The sequence below is a fragment of the Chaetodon auriga genome, chromosome 12, assembly GCF_051107435.1.
Source record: "Chaetodon auriga isolate fChaAug3 chromosome 12, fChaAug3.hap1, whole genome shotgun sequence".
Taxonomy (NCBI): Eukaryota; Metazoa; Chordata; class Actinopteri; order Chaetodontiformes; family Chaetodontidae; genus Chaetodon; species Chaetodon auriga.
Window position 1 is genome coordinate 19,160,015 of NC_135085.1, and position 12,581 is coordinate 19,172,595.

The 12,581-nt window shown below is 44.1% G+C and overlaps 1 protein-coding gene across 5 annotated transcripts; it reads left to right on the top strand.

Annotated features, from left to right (window-relative positions):
* The first annotated feature begins 1,408 nt into the window (after positions 1–1,408).
* phc3 (polyhomeotic homolog 3 (Drosophila)) lies at positions 1,409–11,794 on the top strand. Of its 5 annotated transcripts, none has more exons than XM_076745842.1 (15): positions 1,409–1,579; positions 2,793–2,995; positions 3,825–3,980; positions 4,075–4,155; positions 4,262–4,420; positions 4,596–4,685; positions 4,958–5,174; positions 5,302–5,957; positions 6,057–6,180; positions 6,553–6,836; positions 7,261–7,420; positions 7,522–7,639; positions 9,388–9,517; positions 10,217–10,469; positions 11,064–11,794. In XM_076745842.1, exons 2-15 carry the CDS (start codon positions 2,828–2,830, stop codon positions 11,216–11,218), a joined length of 2,751 nt encoding a protein of 916 aa, XP_076601957.1. In that variant the 5' UTR covers positions 1,409–1,579; positions 2,793–2,827; the 3' UTR covers positions 11,219–11,794. The 5 variants fall into 5 exon arrangements, with proteins under 5 accessions (XP_076601957.1, XP_076601958.1, XP_076601955.1 ...); XM_076745843.1 differs by having other exon boundaries at positions 1,469–1,579; positions 7,528–7,639; XM_076745840.1 differs by having other exon boundaries at positions 1,553–1,583.
* Positions 11,795–12,581: the final 787 nt, after the last annotated feature.

Sequence of the window (12,581 nt, forward strand, 5' to 3'; positions counted from 1 at the left end):
TATGAGCTCGGACATCGTAGAAACCTTCCAGACATGCCGCGCATTCAAGCGCTTTCGTTCGGAAGTGACAACAAAATTGACCAGAAGCAGGTCTTTCCTCAATTTATAAAATAAATAAATACATACATACATACATACATACATACATACATACATACATACATACATACATACATACATGGGTGAGATACTTTGGGCTTCTGTGCTAGAACGAAGATAAAAAAGAAAACAAAGGAAAAGAAGGAAAAAATATGAACCTACCTGCACACCATGATAATAGATTACATAGACAACAAAATAAAAGGCTATTTAACAATTACTTTAAATATTAGTGTTACTTTAATTAATTGCTGTTATTTTTTAATGCAATACATCATCAGGCTATACGTGAACAAACATACAGCAACACTAAATAAAATAATTAAATCGAAATCGTCTGCTCCCTGAGCCATGAAACATATCTTTGTGGCTGTCCTTGCTGTAATGTTCAAACTACAGGCTGCATACGACTCAGAGGCTGTGGTTCAAACATTGCGGCCAGTGGTTTTACGCAGATCTATCTGTTCATCAACATATCCTATAGAATTTGAACACCACGTGAAAAGAGCATCCTTCGTTCTTCCTCCACCTGGATGAAGCTTTTTACGGGTCGTGAAACAGACAGAAAAAGAGTGAAATGGAAAATATGACCGACCAGAAAAAATGTTTCTTTCCTTCTCTCTTTCTCCACATATTTACTCACTTTCAGTAAGCCTAAATGCGTCGTTATGATGTATTAATATGATTAGTTGTTTTGTTTTTTCTTGATAATTTGATTCGCAGTCCAATCTCCTACAATATAGCCTATTTAACATAACATAGATTCCAGCAATATATTTCATAAAGATTGCTTAATTTGTCATTTTTATTCTAAATATGATATGCAGACTACGTGCAGATGTTCCAGCTTCCTTCATCTACTGTGCTGATTTACTTAATGTAATTTCTTATGATACAGCCGGCAAACATACATCAACTTAAATCTGCAGAGCAACAATCTGTTATAACGCATTATTCACTGTCAAACATACACATGAAATGGGCTTTCGTCTTGTTTTGCATATAAGTGATGAAACGGAAAGGTGTCCTCTCAGAAAACAAACCCACAGGAATGAATAAGTTGTTTAAAAGCAGCCCATCAGCGGCTTGCGTCTTGCATTTTGAAATAGTCTCCTGACGCATCTTTTCCCTCACACAGCTTATGGAGCTCAGGTCCATGTGCCTTTACTCTTTTTTGCGGGAATATTTTAAGACTCCCACCGGACGTCAGACAAAAGCCATTTAAAGCGGATAAAAACACATTTTAACCCGTCAAACACCCCCGGCACCTCCATGCACTGACTCCCCCGGCTGTGGAAGGTCCTCCCGCACTGCGAGCGGTGCTGTGTCAGGGCTGTTTTTGATCGCCTGCTATGAACCGTCTGATTTTTTTTTTTTTAATCTCCATTTTAGACAGCACTGACGCATCAGTAGACTTCATGACTGGGACAAAGTGCCGGCGTATGGTCAGTTCCTGATGGCCCATGTCCATCAATACCAGGCAGGTAACGCCGACAAGAGGTGACTGTTTGTGCATGCATAAAGCGCCGTCTGAGAAACGACCAGCAGAGCGACAGGGAGAGACATCCCGATGTGTTGAATGTATTATCCGAAGGCTCCTGAATTATGGACTGTATATTTAGGCTGAGACTAATCTGTGATCGTTCAGGGTTTATCGAGATTATCCTGCCGGCGTTTAATTGGACAGAACCGGCTCTGCAGCAAAAAGCAATCAATATTCAAGCTGCTACAGCAGTGGAGACCACCAGTGTTTAACCCTCTGAAATATGGCAAAGAGCATCACTGTTTAAGGCTAGCTCTTTGGGATTATTAAATCAATGTCGTGAAAATATGTTACTCATATTTAGCTGGTTTTATTAGTAGTCAAGAGGAAAATAAACCCTCCAGCATTGGAGCATCTTTGTCTGATGTTTGCCTCCTTACAGTAAAGTAACCTTTACACCCTTCTCTGAAGATTAACCAGGATAAGGATGATTTCCCTTGTTCATACATATTCATTAGTTCTTCATAGAGATGTTTTCACAGGTTACATGCAATAATCCATCTTTGTTTTCTTCATGTTGTGGTGTGATTGTTTATTCTAACTTGTGTGTAGAGCTACAGTATGATTTGATGATTCGCTTGTACTTTCTGCTTTAAGATACTCACACAAAAGCACAAAGTTTAGTTTGTTTAAATTGTTTATTAAAGCACACACTTTTCAAGAATATTTGCTAAAAAAAGGAAACCAGACTGGATGGTATTTCAATGCATTTTTTAATGTAATGACTTGATATGCATTTTATTTGTATGCGTTGTGGATTCATTTCCTTCGGGGCACAGCAGACTAAAACCAAACCGAACTGAACGAATGAAGGAACAAATGATTTGTCCCATTTCAGTCAGACATCAACATGTCTGTACTATACAATATCTTGACCTCTTCAATTTTGTGTTCATGTAATATACTGTAGTTTAACCATTTGAAGCATGAACACTTGGTGGGTTTCTTTATTCAACTAACGGCTATTCAGTATGTAAATCTCCAACTGGTGTATTAAACCTCTTATCTACACTAAACTCAAAGCTTTTGCTGCAGACAGGCAGTTTAGAAAACCGTCAAACCACAAACGAGCTAAGCAGCACGGGTCCGACCAGCCAGTCAGAACTGTTTAACTACCTCCTTTTAATTAATGTCTATTTTACCTCCACAGTTTTCCCATTGCTGAATCTGAGTGTGACCTGGGAGATGGATAGGCAGAGCCCAGGAGAGAAGCAGGCAGACATTAATAGGACCCCCACCCCCACCACATCAGCTGCCGTCACCATGGCAACAGTCAGCCCCAGCAGCACCACGTGCACCCATGCGCCCTCTACTTCCCTCAGCATCATCTCACCCGACAGACAGGCAGTTCAGGTAATAGACAGTAACTGGGACCTCTGCAGGTATTGTTTGACTTGACTGTCAGCAGGTCATGGTAATAGACTGTGCCTGCAACATCTGCATGCGTTATAGACCATCAGCCAGTCGAGGTAACAGACATCACTTTGGACCTCTGCATGCATTGTTTAATTTTACAGACAAGGAGTCCAGGTAATAGACAGCACCTGGGGTCACTGTACGCATTGTTTGACTTGACTGACAGAAAATCCACTCAGGTAATAGACAGCCCCCGGGACCTCTGCATGCATTGTTTGACCTGACAGGCAGGCAGACCAGGTAATAGACAGTACCTGGTACCTCTGCAGGTATTATTCGACTTAACAGAGGTAACAGATGAGCTCCTCTAACTCTTAGAGCCAATAGAGAATATTGGGATTTTGCAGAATGAAAAATAGGCAGTACAGGAAATAGACTGTCCTCTGTACTATTGTGAAAGTTTAGGAAAGAGGCTACTCAAATACATATTACAATACAATTGAATCTCCCTGGCATGGGATATATTAAGTCTTATTTTATATACTGTACATATTTTTTACATGCTCTTCAGTCCACCAGGAGTGGCCATCAAAGTAAAAGTATCTTTTGCAAAACAAATCTTCTTTACTTTAGGAATATTTCAATCCCAACATGGAACAATTCTGTCCTTTCAAAACTAAATGTCCTAAATGCCTAAATATATCCATTTGTCGGTGCAATAAGAGCAAATGGAATAAAGATGAAAACACGAGTAGCCTTGTGCTGCAAACACTGGACTAAAATTAATTTCTAAAGCGCTAAATGTGTCCATCATGTGATGCAATAGGTGATCCAGCAGGCCATTCACAGACCTCAGAGCATGGCGGCCCAGTACCTGCATCAGATGTACGCAGCCCAGCAGCAGCACCTCATGCTGCAGACAGCAGCCCTGCAGCAGCACCAGCACACCCCCCATCTGCAGAGTCTGGCCACCATACAGCAGGTCAGATGGTGTCTCTGTCATGTGTTAGGGCGAGCGAGATGAGTCATTTTAACCTGAGCTACAGACTGTGTGATGTCTCTCAAATGCTTTTCAGGCTTCAGTCTGTCAGAGGCAGTCACCTTCGTCATCCAGCAGCAGTTTGGTTCATCAGCCTGCCGGTGTTTCCCAAAACTCAGTAGGTATCTGTGTTATTGCCACCATCAATCTGAGCTGCTCTCAGCACAGATATTAACCTCGGCATCCTTCTTTTATCATTCTTCATTATGCTGCATCGAATCTAGATTACTTTACCAGCATCTCCAGTGACAGCGCAGCTGATTGGCCGAACCCAAACGTCCAGCTCCACTGGTGCTTCAACCACCATATCCCAGCAGGCCATGCTCCTCGGAAACAGACCAGCCAACTGTAACCAAGCTCAGATGTACCTTCGCACTCAGATGGTACACATCTTTTCAAATACCTCAAGCTTTTTGTCATGCTGGTACTTTGAAACTGCATGACTCATTTGCCCTATTTCTGTTTTTATTGAATGCATTTTCTGACAACATGGAATTTCTTTATTTTTAACCAACGAGCTACCTGTCTCTCCCTGCTTTTTTGCTTTTCTTCTGTTAGCTCATTCTTACCCCTGCAGCCACGGTGGCTGCAGTTCAATCAGACCTCCCCGCTGTCACCTCCTGCTCCTCTTTACCTACCTCCTCTCAGGTACAAGCTTGGCCAGGCATCAAATTAGAATAAACCCATGCATGCCACGAGACTGTAACATTATAGAGTTCAGGATGTTACACACTTTGAGCATGAGCCGTGTTGCAATATTAAAAGATGTGGCTACAATAGTGCAGCTTGGGATTTTGATGAATGTTGGAGGAAGCACTAATAAAGATGAATGAAAGGCGCTGAAGGGCTGTCATCCCCACAGTCCATGGTGTTTATAATCAGTGTAAAAATGACTTTCTGTCGCATGTATTCATGTGCAGAATCTAGCTCTGCGTGCCCACTTGCCTGGAGCTCTGGCTACAGCCCACAGTGTGATTTTAAAGCCATCCACCCAGTCCCAAACCCTGACTCCGGCCGCTTCTTTATCCAAGACGTCAGTCTGTACGCTGAAGACCAGCCAGCTAACCGACAACTCAACAGAAACAGGTCCGGCTGACGTCAGCCGGCTGGCCTCAGGACCCCAGATTATGACCCCAGGTGAGCTAATGTGTTCAAGTACTGAAGTTTAAAGGAAAGATTACGAAAGCCCATATGTTTCCAGATTAAGTGATGAGTCACAGCATAGTTCTGCTCTATGTCTATCTATGCTTCGCTCTCCTTGCAGCCTACTCTCCAGTGCAGACCCACGCTCTGGTAAAGCAGCAGTTGTCCTGTCCACCAGGCCAGCGGCTGGCACACCACCAGCTCATCCTCCAGCAGGCTGCAGGAGGAGCTGCAAACCCCAGACAGCTCCAGCCCATCGCCCTCAGAGTAGCACCTCAAGAAACTAACTCCAAACCTCTTCCTCTCTCAGTTAAAAGACTGACCACTCCCTGCACCCAGTCACAAACCAACAATGAACCCCAAGCCCCTTCTTCTTCTTCTTCTTCTTCTTCTTCTTCTTCTTCGTCTGTCACCACCGTGTTTGCATCATCAGCTCAGACCTCAATCACAGCTGCCACCGTTCAGCCTCAGCCTCCTCCTCTTGTGGCAGCTCCGCAGCGTCGGACCTCATTCCCACAAGTGCAGAACCAGCCTCCTCCTCCTCCTCCACCTCTGGTTCTCCCCAGGCTGCCCCAGAACCCCCCTGCCTCCCTCCAGAGGCTGTCCCTGCACTCAGTCCAGGCTTTGGCTGTCCAGTCGGGTCGGATGCTGCTGACAGAGCAGGAGCTACCTGTGGCGGAGGCACTGGTCCAGATGCCTTACCAGAACCTCCCACCTCCTCAGACGGTGGCTGTTGATCTGAAAGTGCATCCAGTCAGACGCAATGAAACTCCATCGGTGAGTCGCCGTGTGCTGTGAAGATAAGATTAGATTAAGATTAGTCTGTTCTGAGTTTGTGTTATATTGATAAAGGGTTTGCTGTGATTGGAATTTCAGTCGGGGCAAACATGCAAAGTGAATGGATTGAGCTCAGAGGAGAGGAAAGATGAATGTTCTCCCAGTCCACAGAGAGACAGGACCACAACAACTGTCACTGGGACCACTAAGCAGAATGGCACAGGTAAGATATGATAATGAAAGAATAAAATAGAGAGGAAAAGAATACAATACTATAAAACCTCTCTAACCCTACAAACTCTCATCAGTAGCCAGAAGGGTGTTTCCTAAAGGTGGCTCAGAAAATCAAAACTTATTGTGAAAAGCCTGTCTGGAATGAACCCTAAAAAATCTGAACCGGGATCAGTGTTATAAAGCTGGTTTGGAGCTGGCGTTGCATAGCTAGTTCACACTATGTTCAGCTCACACTAAGCCAATCTGTGTTTCTTAACTTAAACCTCCCTTATGAAACTGCATGTCCTGAAATCAACCTGTTGATCTTGCTTTATGAAACACCCTCAGCTCTGTTATCTTTCATGCCTCTCTTGCTCTGCAGTGATGAGTTCACCCCCCATCATGTCCAGTCGCTCGGTGATCAGGTCACCAGTTGTGGAAGAGCCGTCGCAGCTCACCAGCAGCAGCAGCAGCAGCAGCAGCAACCCCCCTCCTCCATCTCCTCCTCTACCTCCTCCCATCCTGCCGGCAGCAGTAAGAGGCCCCAGCCAGCCTCCATCATCTCCAGCCAGCCTCCCAGGAAGCCCTGACCGGATACTTACAACCCACGTCCTTACGCACCTCATAGAGGGCTTTGTCATCCGAGAGGGCCTGGAGCCATTCCCGGTAATTTTGATGCAAAATTTTATCCTTAAACCCTCCAAACTGACACCGTGTCTTGCAGTTTGTTGCTTGGTGGTAATATATTTATTATTCATAGCCAATTAAAACTCAATATTTCATTTGCAGGCATGATGGAGAATGTAGTACAAAACCTTTCCCACTGTTTGAAACATCAGTAGATGTCTTAATGCTGGTGTCAGAACCGAAAATGGCTGACTTACTGTGCCAGCTCTGGTTACAACAGTGTCCTCACCACAATAACCAGAACAGTGAATATCACCAGCTTTATCCTTTAATGGTGAATGTATGTAAAGTGTGACCCTATAATCTAATGAAAAATAACACCCTGTCTGTATCTCCACAGACCTCACGTCTTTCCAAGTCAGTGTGTGAGATTTTACTTTTGTAATTGGTCCTCTTAATGCAGGTGGTCCCCTCATCGCTGTTAGCAGACCAGCAGGCTTCACTTCCTGAATCCCAGGAGATCCAAACCAACGGGGACGCAGCAGCCGAGGACAGTCCTCTGGATGCTGACCAGTCGGACTCAACAGACTCTGAGATGGAAAACGATGGCCCTGCAGCAGAGGGTGAGGTGATGTGTTTGTGTGTGTGTGTGTGTGTGTGTGTGCGTGCGCGCGAGTGTGTCTGTGTGTGAGTAGACGTATGACTAACAGCCGGTCTTGTGAAGTTGCAGAGCTGGAGCAGAGTGTGGCAGGTGTGCTGCAGTGTGAGTTCTGTGGGAGCAGAGGTTACGCTCACACGTTTCTGCGCTCCAGACGCTTCTGCTCCATGACGTGTGTCAGACGGTAAATAAACCGCTCACGCAACCGGACGTGATTGCCACGTTTCTGGTTCTCATGTAGTGCACTGACAACAGCTCAATTAATCAGCACAAAGAACATCAAGCATCGCTCTGGTTCAGTCCAGTACTGAAAATGCATTTTGATGCAGTAAAACTAAGTTTCACTTGATGAAAGTTGATGAAAACAGGTAAATTGGCCACACTGCTGCACTGGATGAGATGTTCTTCATTACCATGAACGCACACACTGGAGTTTATTCAAGTCAGAAATACTAATTAGAGCATTGAATGTGTATTAATCCACCGCTGAAAATAGTCCCCAACAAATCCACTACGTACTCCTATATGAGTAACGTTTGCTAAAAACTACATACCCAGCTGCTTTAGGAAATTAATGAGCCTTTTAATAGATAAAGTTTTATATTTGTGATGTCCTCACTGATGCATGATCACGGACAGGGCAGGGAAGCCGGACATTATTTGGTCTTTTCATGTAAATATTGAATAACACCACACTTATCATTTAAACAATGACTGATTTTAATGAGTGATTAATTTGATAGTGTTAAATTAACATTATTTTAAAGAGCAAATGCTGACTTGGGTATTTCAGCTTTGTTTTAATCTAAGTTTGCTCCCCAGCTGCCTTGTCACACTGCCCGGTAAATTATGTGCAAATAATGAGTCTCATCCCTCAGCAGCTAAATGTGCCCTTGAACAAAGCACTTAACTAGTGCAGCGGAGCATTTCAGAGGTCAACAAAACATGACTGTAAAAGGCTTTTACCGCAAAAGAACATCCCGCCTTGTATAAATAAAGATTAAAAAATGCAGCATTATGTTTCCTCTACCGCACAAGACAAGTACATGAAAAGACATGTTGTTTGTCTCGGTGGTGGTGAGACACGTCATCTGTCATCTGGAATCCATCGGGCTACATTTGGGTAACAATAAAAAGTCTCCAGGGTATAATCACTCCCAGGTTTCCCTTTTCCATCCAGGCATCAAAGAGGGCAGCTTTGAGTCCAGATGCACACTATCAGCTCAGTGGCCAACAGCTAACGGCCTGTCTGCACTCAGAACACACAGGAAAATAAAACCTCAGACGGCGTTTGTGTTTCACAGATGATATCATGGCTGCAGCGCCACCACGACGCAGATGTGACCATCTGCAGCGTGTGCATCTAATTTAAAGGGGCAGTTCACCCCAAAATCAACCTTTTTTTTCTCTTAGCTGTCGTGCCTTTTATCCATCTAGACTGTTCTGGTGTGAGGTGCAGAGTTCTGGAGATATCGGCTGTAGAGACATCTGTCTTCTCTTCAATATAATGGAACCAGGTGGCACTCGGCAATGTCTCATTCCAGAAATCATGACCTGGTTACTTAAGATTATCCACAGACCTTGTTTTTTGTCTACCGAACTTCACCTACCACCCGTATCACTGTGCAGAAGGAAGCATCCATCCATCCATCATCTACTCATGGAGGAGCGGCTCGAGCTCGTGGCAGCAGGGGATGTAAACATTAGTGGCGTCCTCCTCAGCTGAGCTGTAACTAATCTCCACAAGCTAGCACTGAGGGGAGTAAGGGGAGTAGATGATGGTTGGCAGGTGAAGCCGACATCTCCACAACTCACCAACTCACCCCAAAATCATCTAGATGGAAAGATAGCTCAACAGGTGAGAGGTAGAAAATGTATTTTTAATTTAGAGGCGCACTGTCCCTTTAATATTTTGAGTCTGTCTGTGTTTAGGTTCAGTGTGAGCTGCACCAAGCGTATCACCATGCTGAGAGCAGGTCGCTGGGGTCGCAGGCCCATGGGCAGGAGAGGACGACCCCCCAGCAGAGTCAACGGAGCCTCCAGAGAACATTTTCTGAGACAGGTCAGTTAGCATCACTGACCTGGTGCACGGGGCAAAACGCCGCAGTGCTGCAGGGATCACTGGACCCATGAGACAAGCTGCTCTCTGGGGAGCAGCTGCATGTGACAGGAGCACAACTCTGAAGGAGACCCCTGGCTTGTGAACATATTTTCAAAATTGTGCCGTTTCATAAAAAAAAAAGAAAAGAAAAAACAGGAAGCCTGGGGTTCGACTGCTTTTTTCCTTCTTTTATTTGAGTCATATCAAGTGGCCTGAAGAGATAAAAACAATTTCCAGAAACCCACGAGAAAAAAATAGAAAGAGGAAAGTCTGAAAAAATACACTTGTGTGGCAGAATTTATTTTTCTGCTCTCCATGTCCTGATAATCATCAGATTCATCTTTCAGTCCCTCATGGGGGTCCCGACCCCAAGGTTGGAAACCACTGGTCTATAGCTTAATAACAACTGTCAACTATGAAGAAAAAAAACAACAAAAACATTTCAATCAGTCAGTCTGAATCAAATCTCCTCTAGTACTACTAGTCACGACTATTTCTGTGAGTGGTTAAGTGTGTTACAGTAAAACTGCAGAATGAAACAGTAAAATAAACTAAAATGACAAAATAACACGGCAGGACAAAAAAAGTGAGAGAAATAATAGAGAAAAGCAGAGGAGACCGTAAAATCGGACATGATCTGATCGTCTTTGTGCTCCACAGGCTCGGGGCTCGTTCGGCCGAGAGGAGGCCCAGGAAGACCAGGAGGAAGAAGAGGAAGATGAGCCTCCCGTTCCCATGACAACCAGGCTCCGTAAACAGGCTGAGAGGGAGCGAGAGAGGGAGAGAGAGCAGGAGCGAGAGCAGGAGCAGAGGATGACGGAGACGAACAGCGTCTCTGATGGAGAGGACGACGCCGGCTGTCCGTCTCAGTGGAACGTAGAACAAGTGTGTTCTTACATCAGCTCCCTGCCAGGTACCGCTGCGACCTCGGCACACCTGTGGCCACTGACAGTTTTCTTTGGAAACATCGTTGATTTTCAGTGTGATCTCCAGCATTATGACACTAACAAAACGACATTTCCTCATGCTCGTAAGCAGCCGAACAAGAAAAACTCCATGCTTGTCACAAACAGGCTGCGACGGGCTGGGCTCCATTCCCTGCCTGAGACTCTTCTAAACAACAAACGAATGATGAACAGAATATAAACAAGCCTTGGGTTATTTCTTGCATTTGAATTTATATAGGTAGTTATGCAGCACACTTGTGGGTTTTTTTTTCTCCTGAGAAAGCAGAATAAACAGCTTATCCTTCATTTATATTGCAAACACTGCTGCTGCCTTCAAGGACATAAAGCGAATCGCCTCCCGTGTATCAAATTAATGCCACCAGATGTTCAAAGCAGCGAAGGTACCTTTGCTTAAACTGCCCCATAAAAGCTGGAGCAGGCCTCCGTTTTTGACATTGTGAGAATATATATGTCGTTGTATAAGCCTGATATCTGTATTTAAGCTTGTGTAATCACGCAGAGATATGAACACACACTCTGTCTCTCCGTCTTTTCTCCAGGTGGTCTGGATGTGGCCGATGTGTTTCGCTCCCAGGAAATAGACGGACAGGCCCTGCTGCTTCTGACAGAGGAGCACCTGGTCAGCACCATGAACCTTAAACTGGGACCTGCGCTGAAGCTCTGTGCCCACATTAATTCTCTGAAAGATGCATAAACAGGGAACACTCCCACCCTCAAAGAACGAACTCGTGTCGATCCGGATCAGGATGACGAAGAACACCTTTAAGCTGTTTCACCCGGACGTAGAGCAGATCATGAATGCACAGGCTGCAGTTTTTCCTGAGACCACTGCCAAGGACTTCACTCCCGAAGCCTCCAGCTGTTCCAGCTGTTCGTCTGTCACACAGAGGGAAGTCCACCTCCCGTCACAGCAGACTTTAACAGAGACGAGCCGCTCTTTCGGTCTCCTCCCGTCATTCATCGTAGTGATTGTAGCAGTTTGGCTCCGGTTATCCATTTGTTTCAAAATGGTTTTAAAAGCCCTTTGTATCATTTGTAAACAAAGAAAACAACTTTACACTGACATTATTACGCATAAAAGTTAAAAAGTACAATCTCAAAGTTTACAAAACAGATTATTGCCCACTCTCTTACAGATGACATTTGATACGCTCATCATCAGCAAGCAAACAGCTCTAATGACTTATGGAACCAAACAGATGGCAAGGTTGTTATTTATGAATTATTTATTAATGCCATAATTAATATACAAATAAAACCATTCAAATAATCTGCTCTATTTTCTGGTTTTGTGAAACGTTTCAAAAAAGGTGCCAAAACACCAAGAGAGCCTCAGCGAGTCAGGGTTCACTTTTGTTTCTGGACAGCAAAAGAAAACGTGGCCTTGTCATTTATATAAAACTGAGTCGGTCAGCACGGCTCCATCAGAAACATTTGCAGGAAATAAGTGAGGCCTGCTGAGCAAAGCACAGATAAGAGTCAAGACTGCAGCAGATAAGCACATATCTTGATGACATATTTAAAACCATCCTTTAAAAAGCCTCATCAGGCAGGTTCAGACTCAGCTCCAGACAGACTGACTGACTTTGAAACACTCTCTGCAAGCTGACTCAGACTTAAAGGTTGTTTGTTCATTTCACTTGTTCAGAAGTAAGATATCTATGTGTTTGGACTGGTTAATCTTAAAGTTTGAAAATCTCATCTATATCAGTAAAGCACCAGCAGAGGGCGTCTGTTACACAGTCACTGCTGCTGTAAAGAGTCCGGCACAGTGAGACCCAGCTGCTGGCAGTGGGTGGCAGTTTGTTGTTGAATCAATGGGAAAACTCATCCAGTGCCAAATATGTTCATGCTGTTTCTGCTGTACACAACATGAAGTCATTTGACAGGCAATTTTGTCACATTGACATACTACATTTCACACCTTTAGTCCATTTTTAATCCATAAATCTGAAATTAAAAGATGTTGCTTAATAGCAGCAAAATGTATTTTAATATAAAAAAGTAAAAGTAACTGTTTCAAAATGCAGAAAAATTACTTGTGTGAGCGTTATATT

Coding starts and splice junctions, on each gene's coding strand:
- phc3 (XM_076745840.1), top strand. CDS start 1,556: ATGGCCCATGTCCATCAATACCAGGCAG. Junction 4,421..4,595: donor TGTACCTTCGCACTCAGATG/GTACACATCTTT, acceptor TTCTTCTGTTAG/CTCATTCTTACCCCTGCAGC. Junction 6,837..7,260: donor AGGGCCTGGAGCCATTCCCG/GTAATTTTGATG, acceptor CTCTTAATGCAG/GTGGTCCCCTCATCGCTGTT.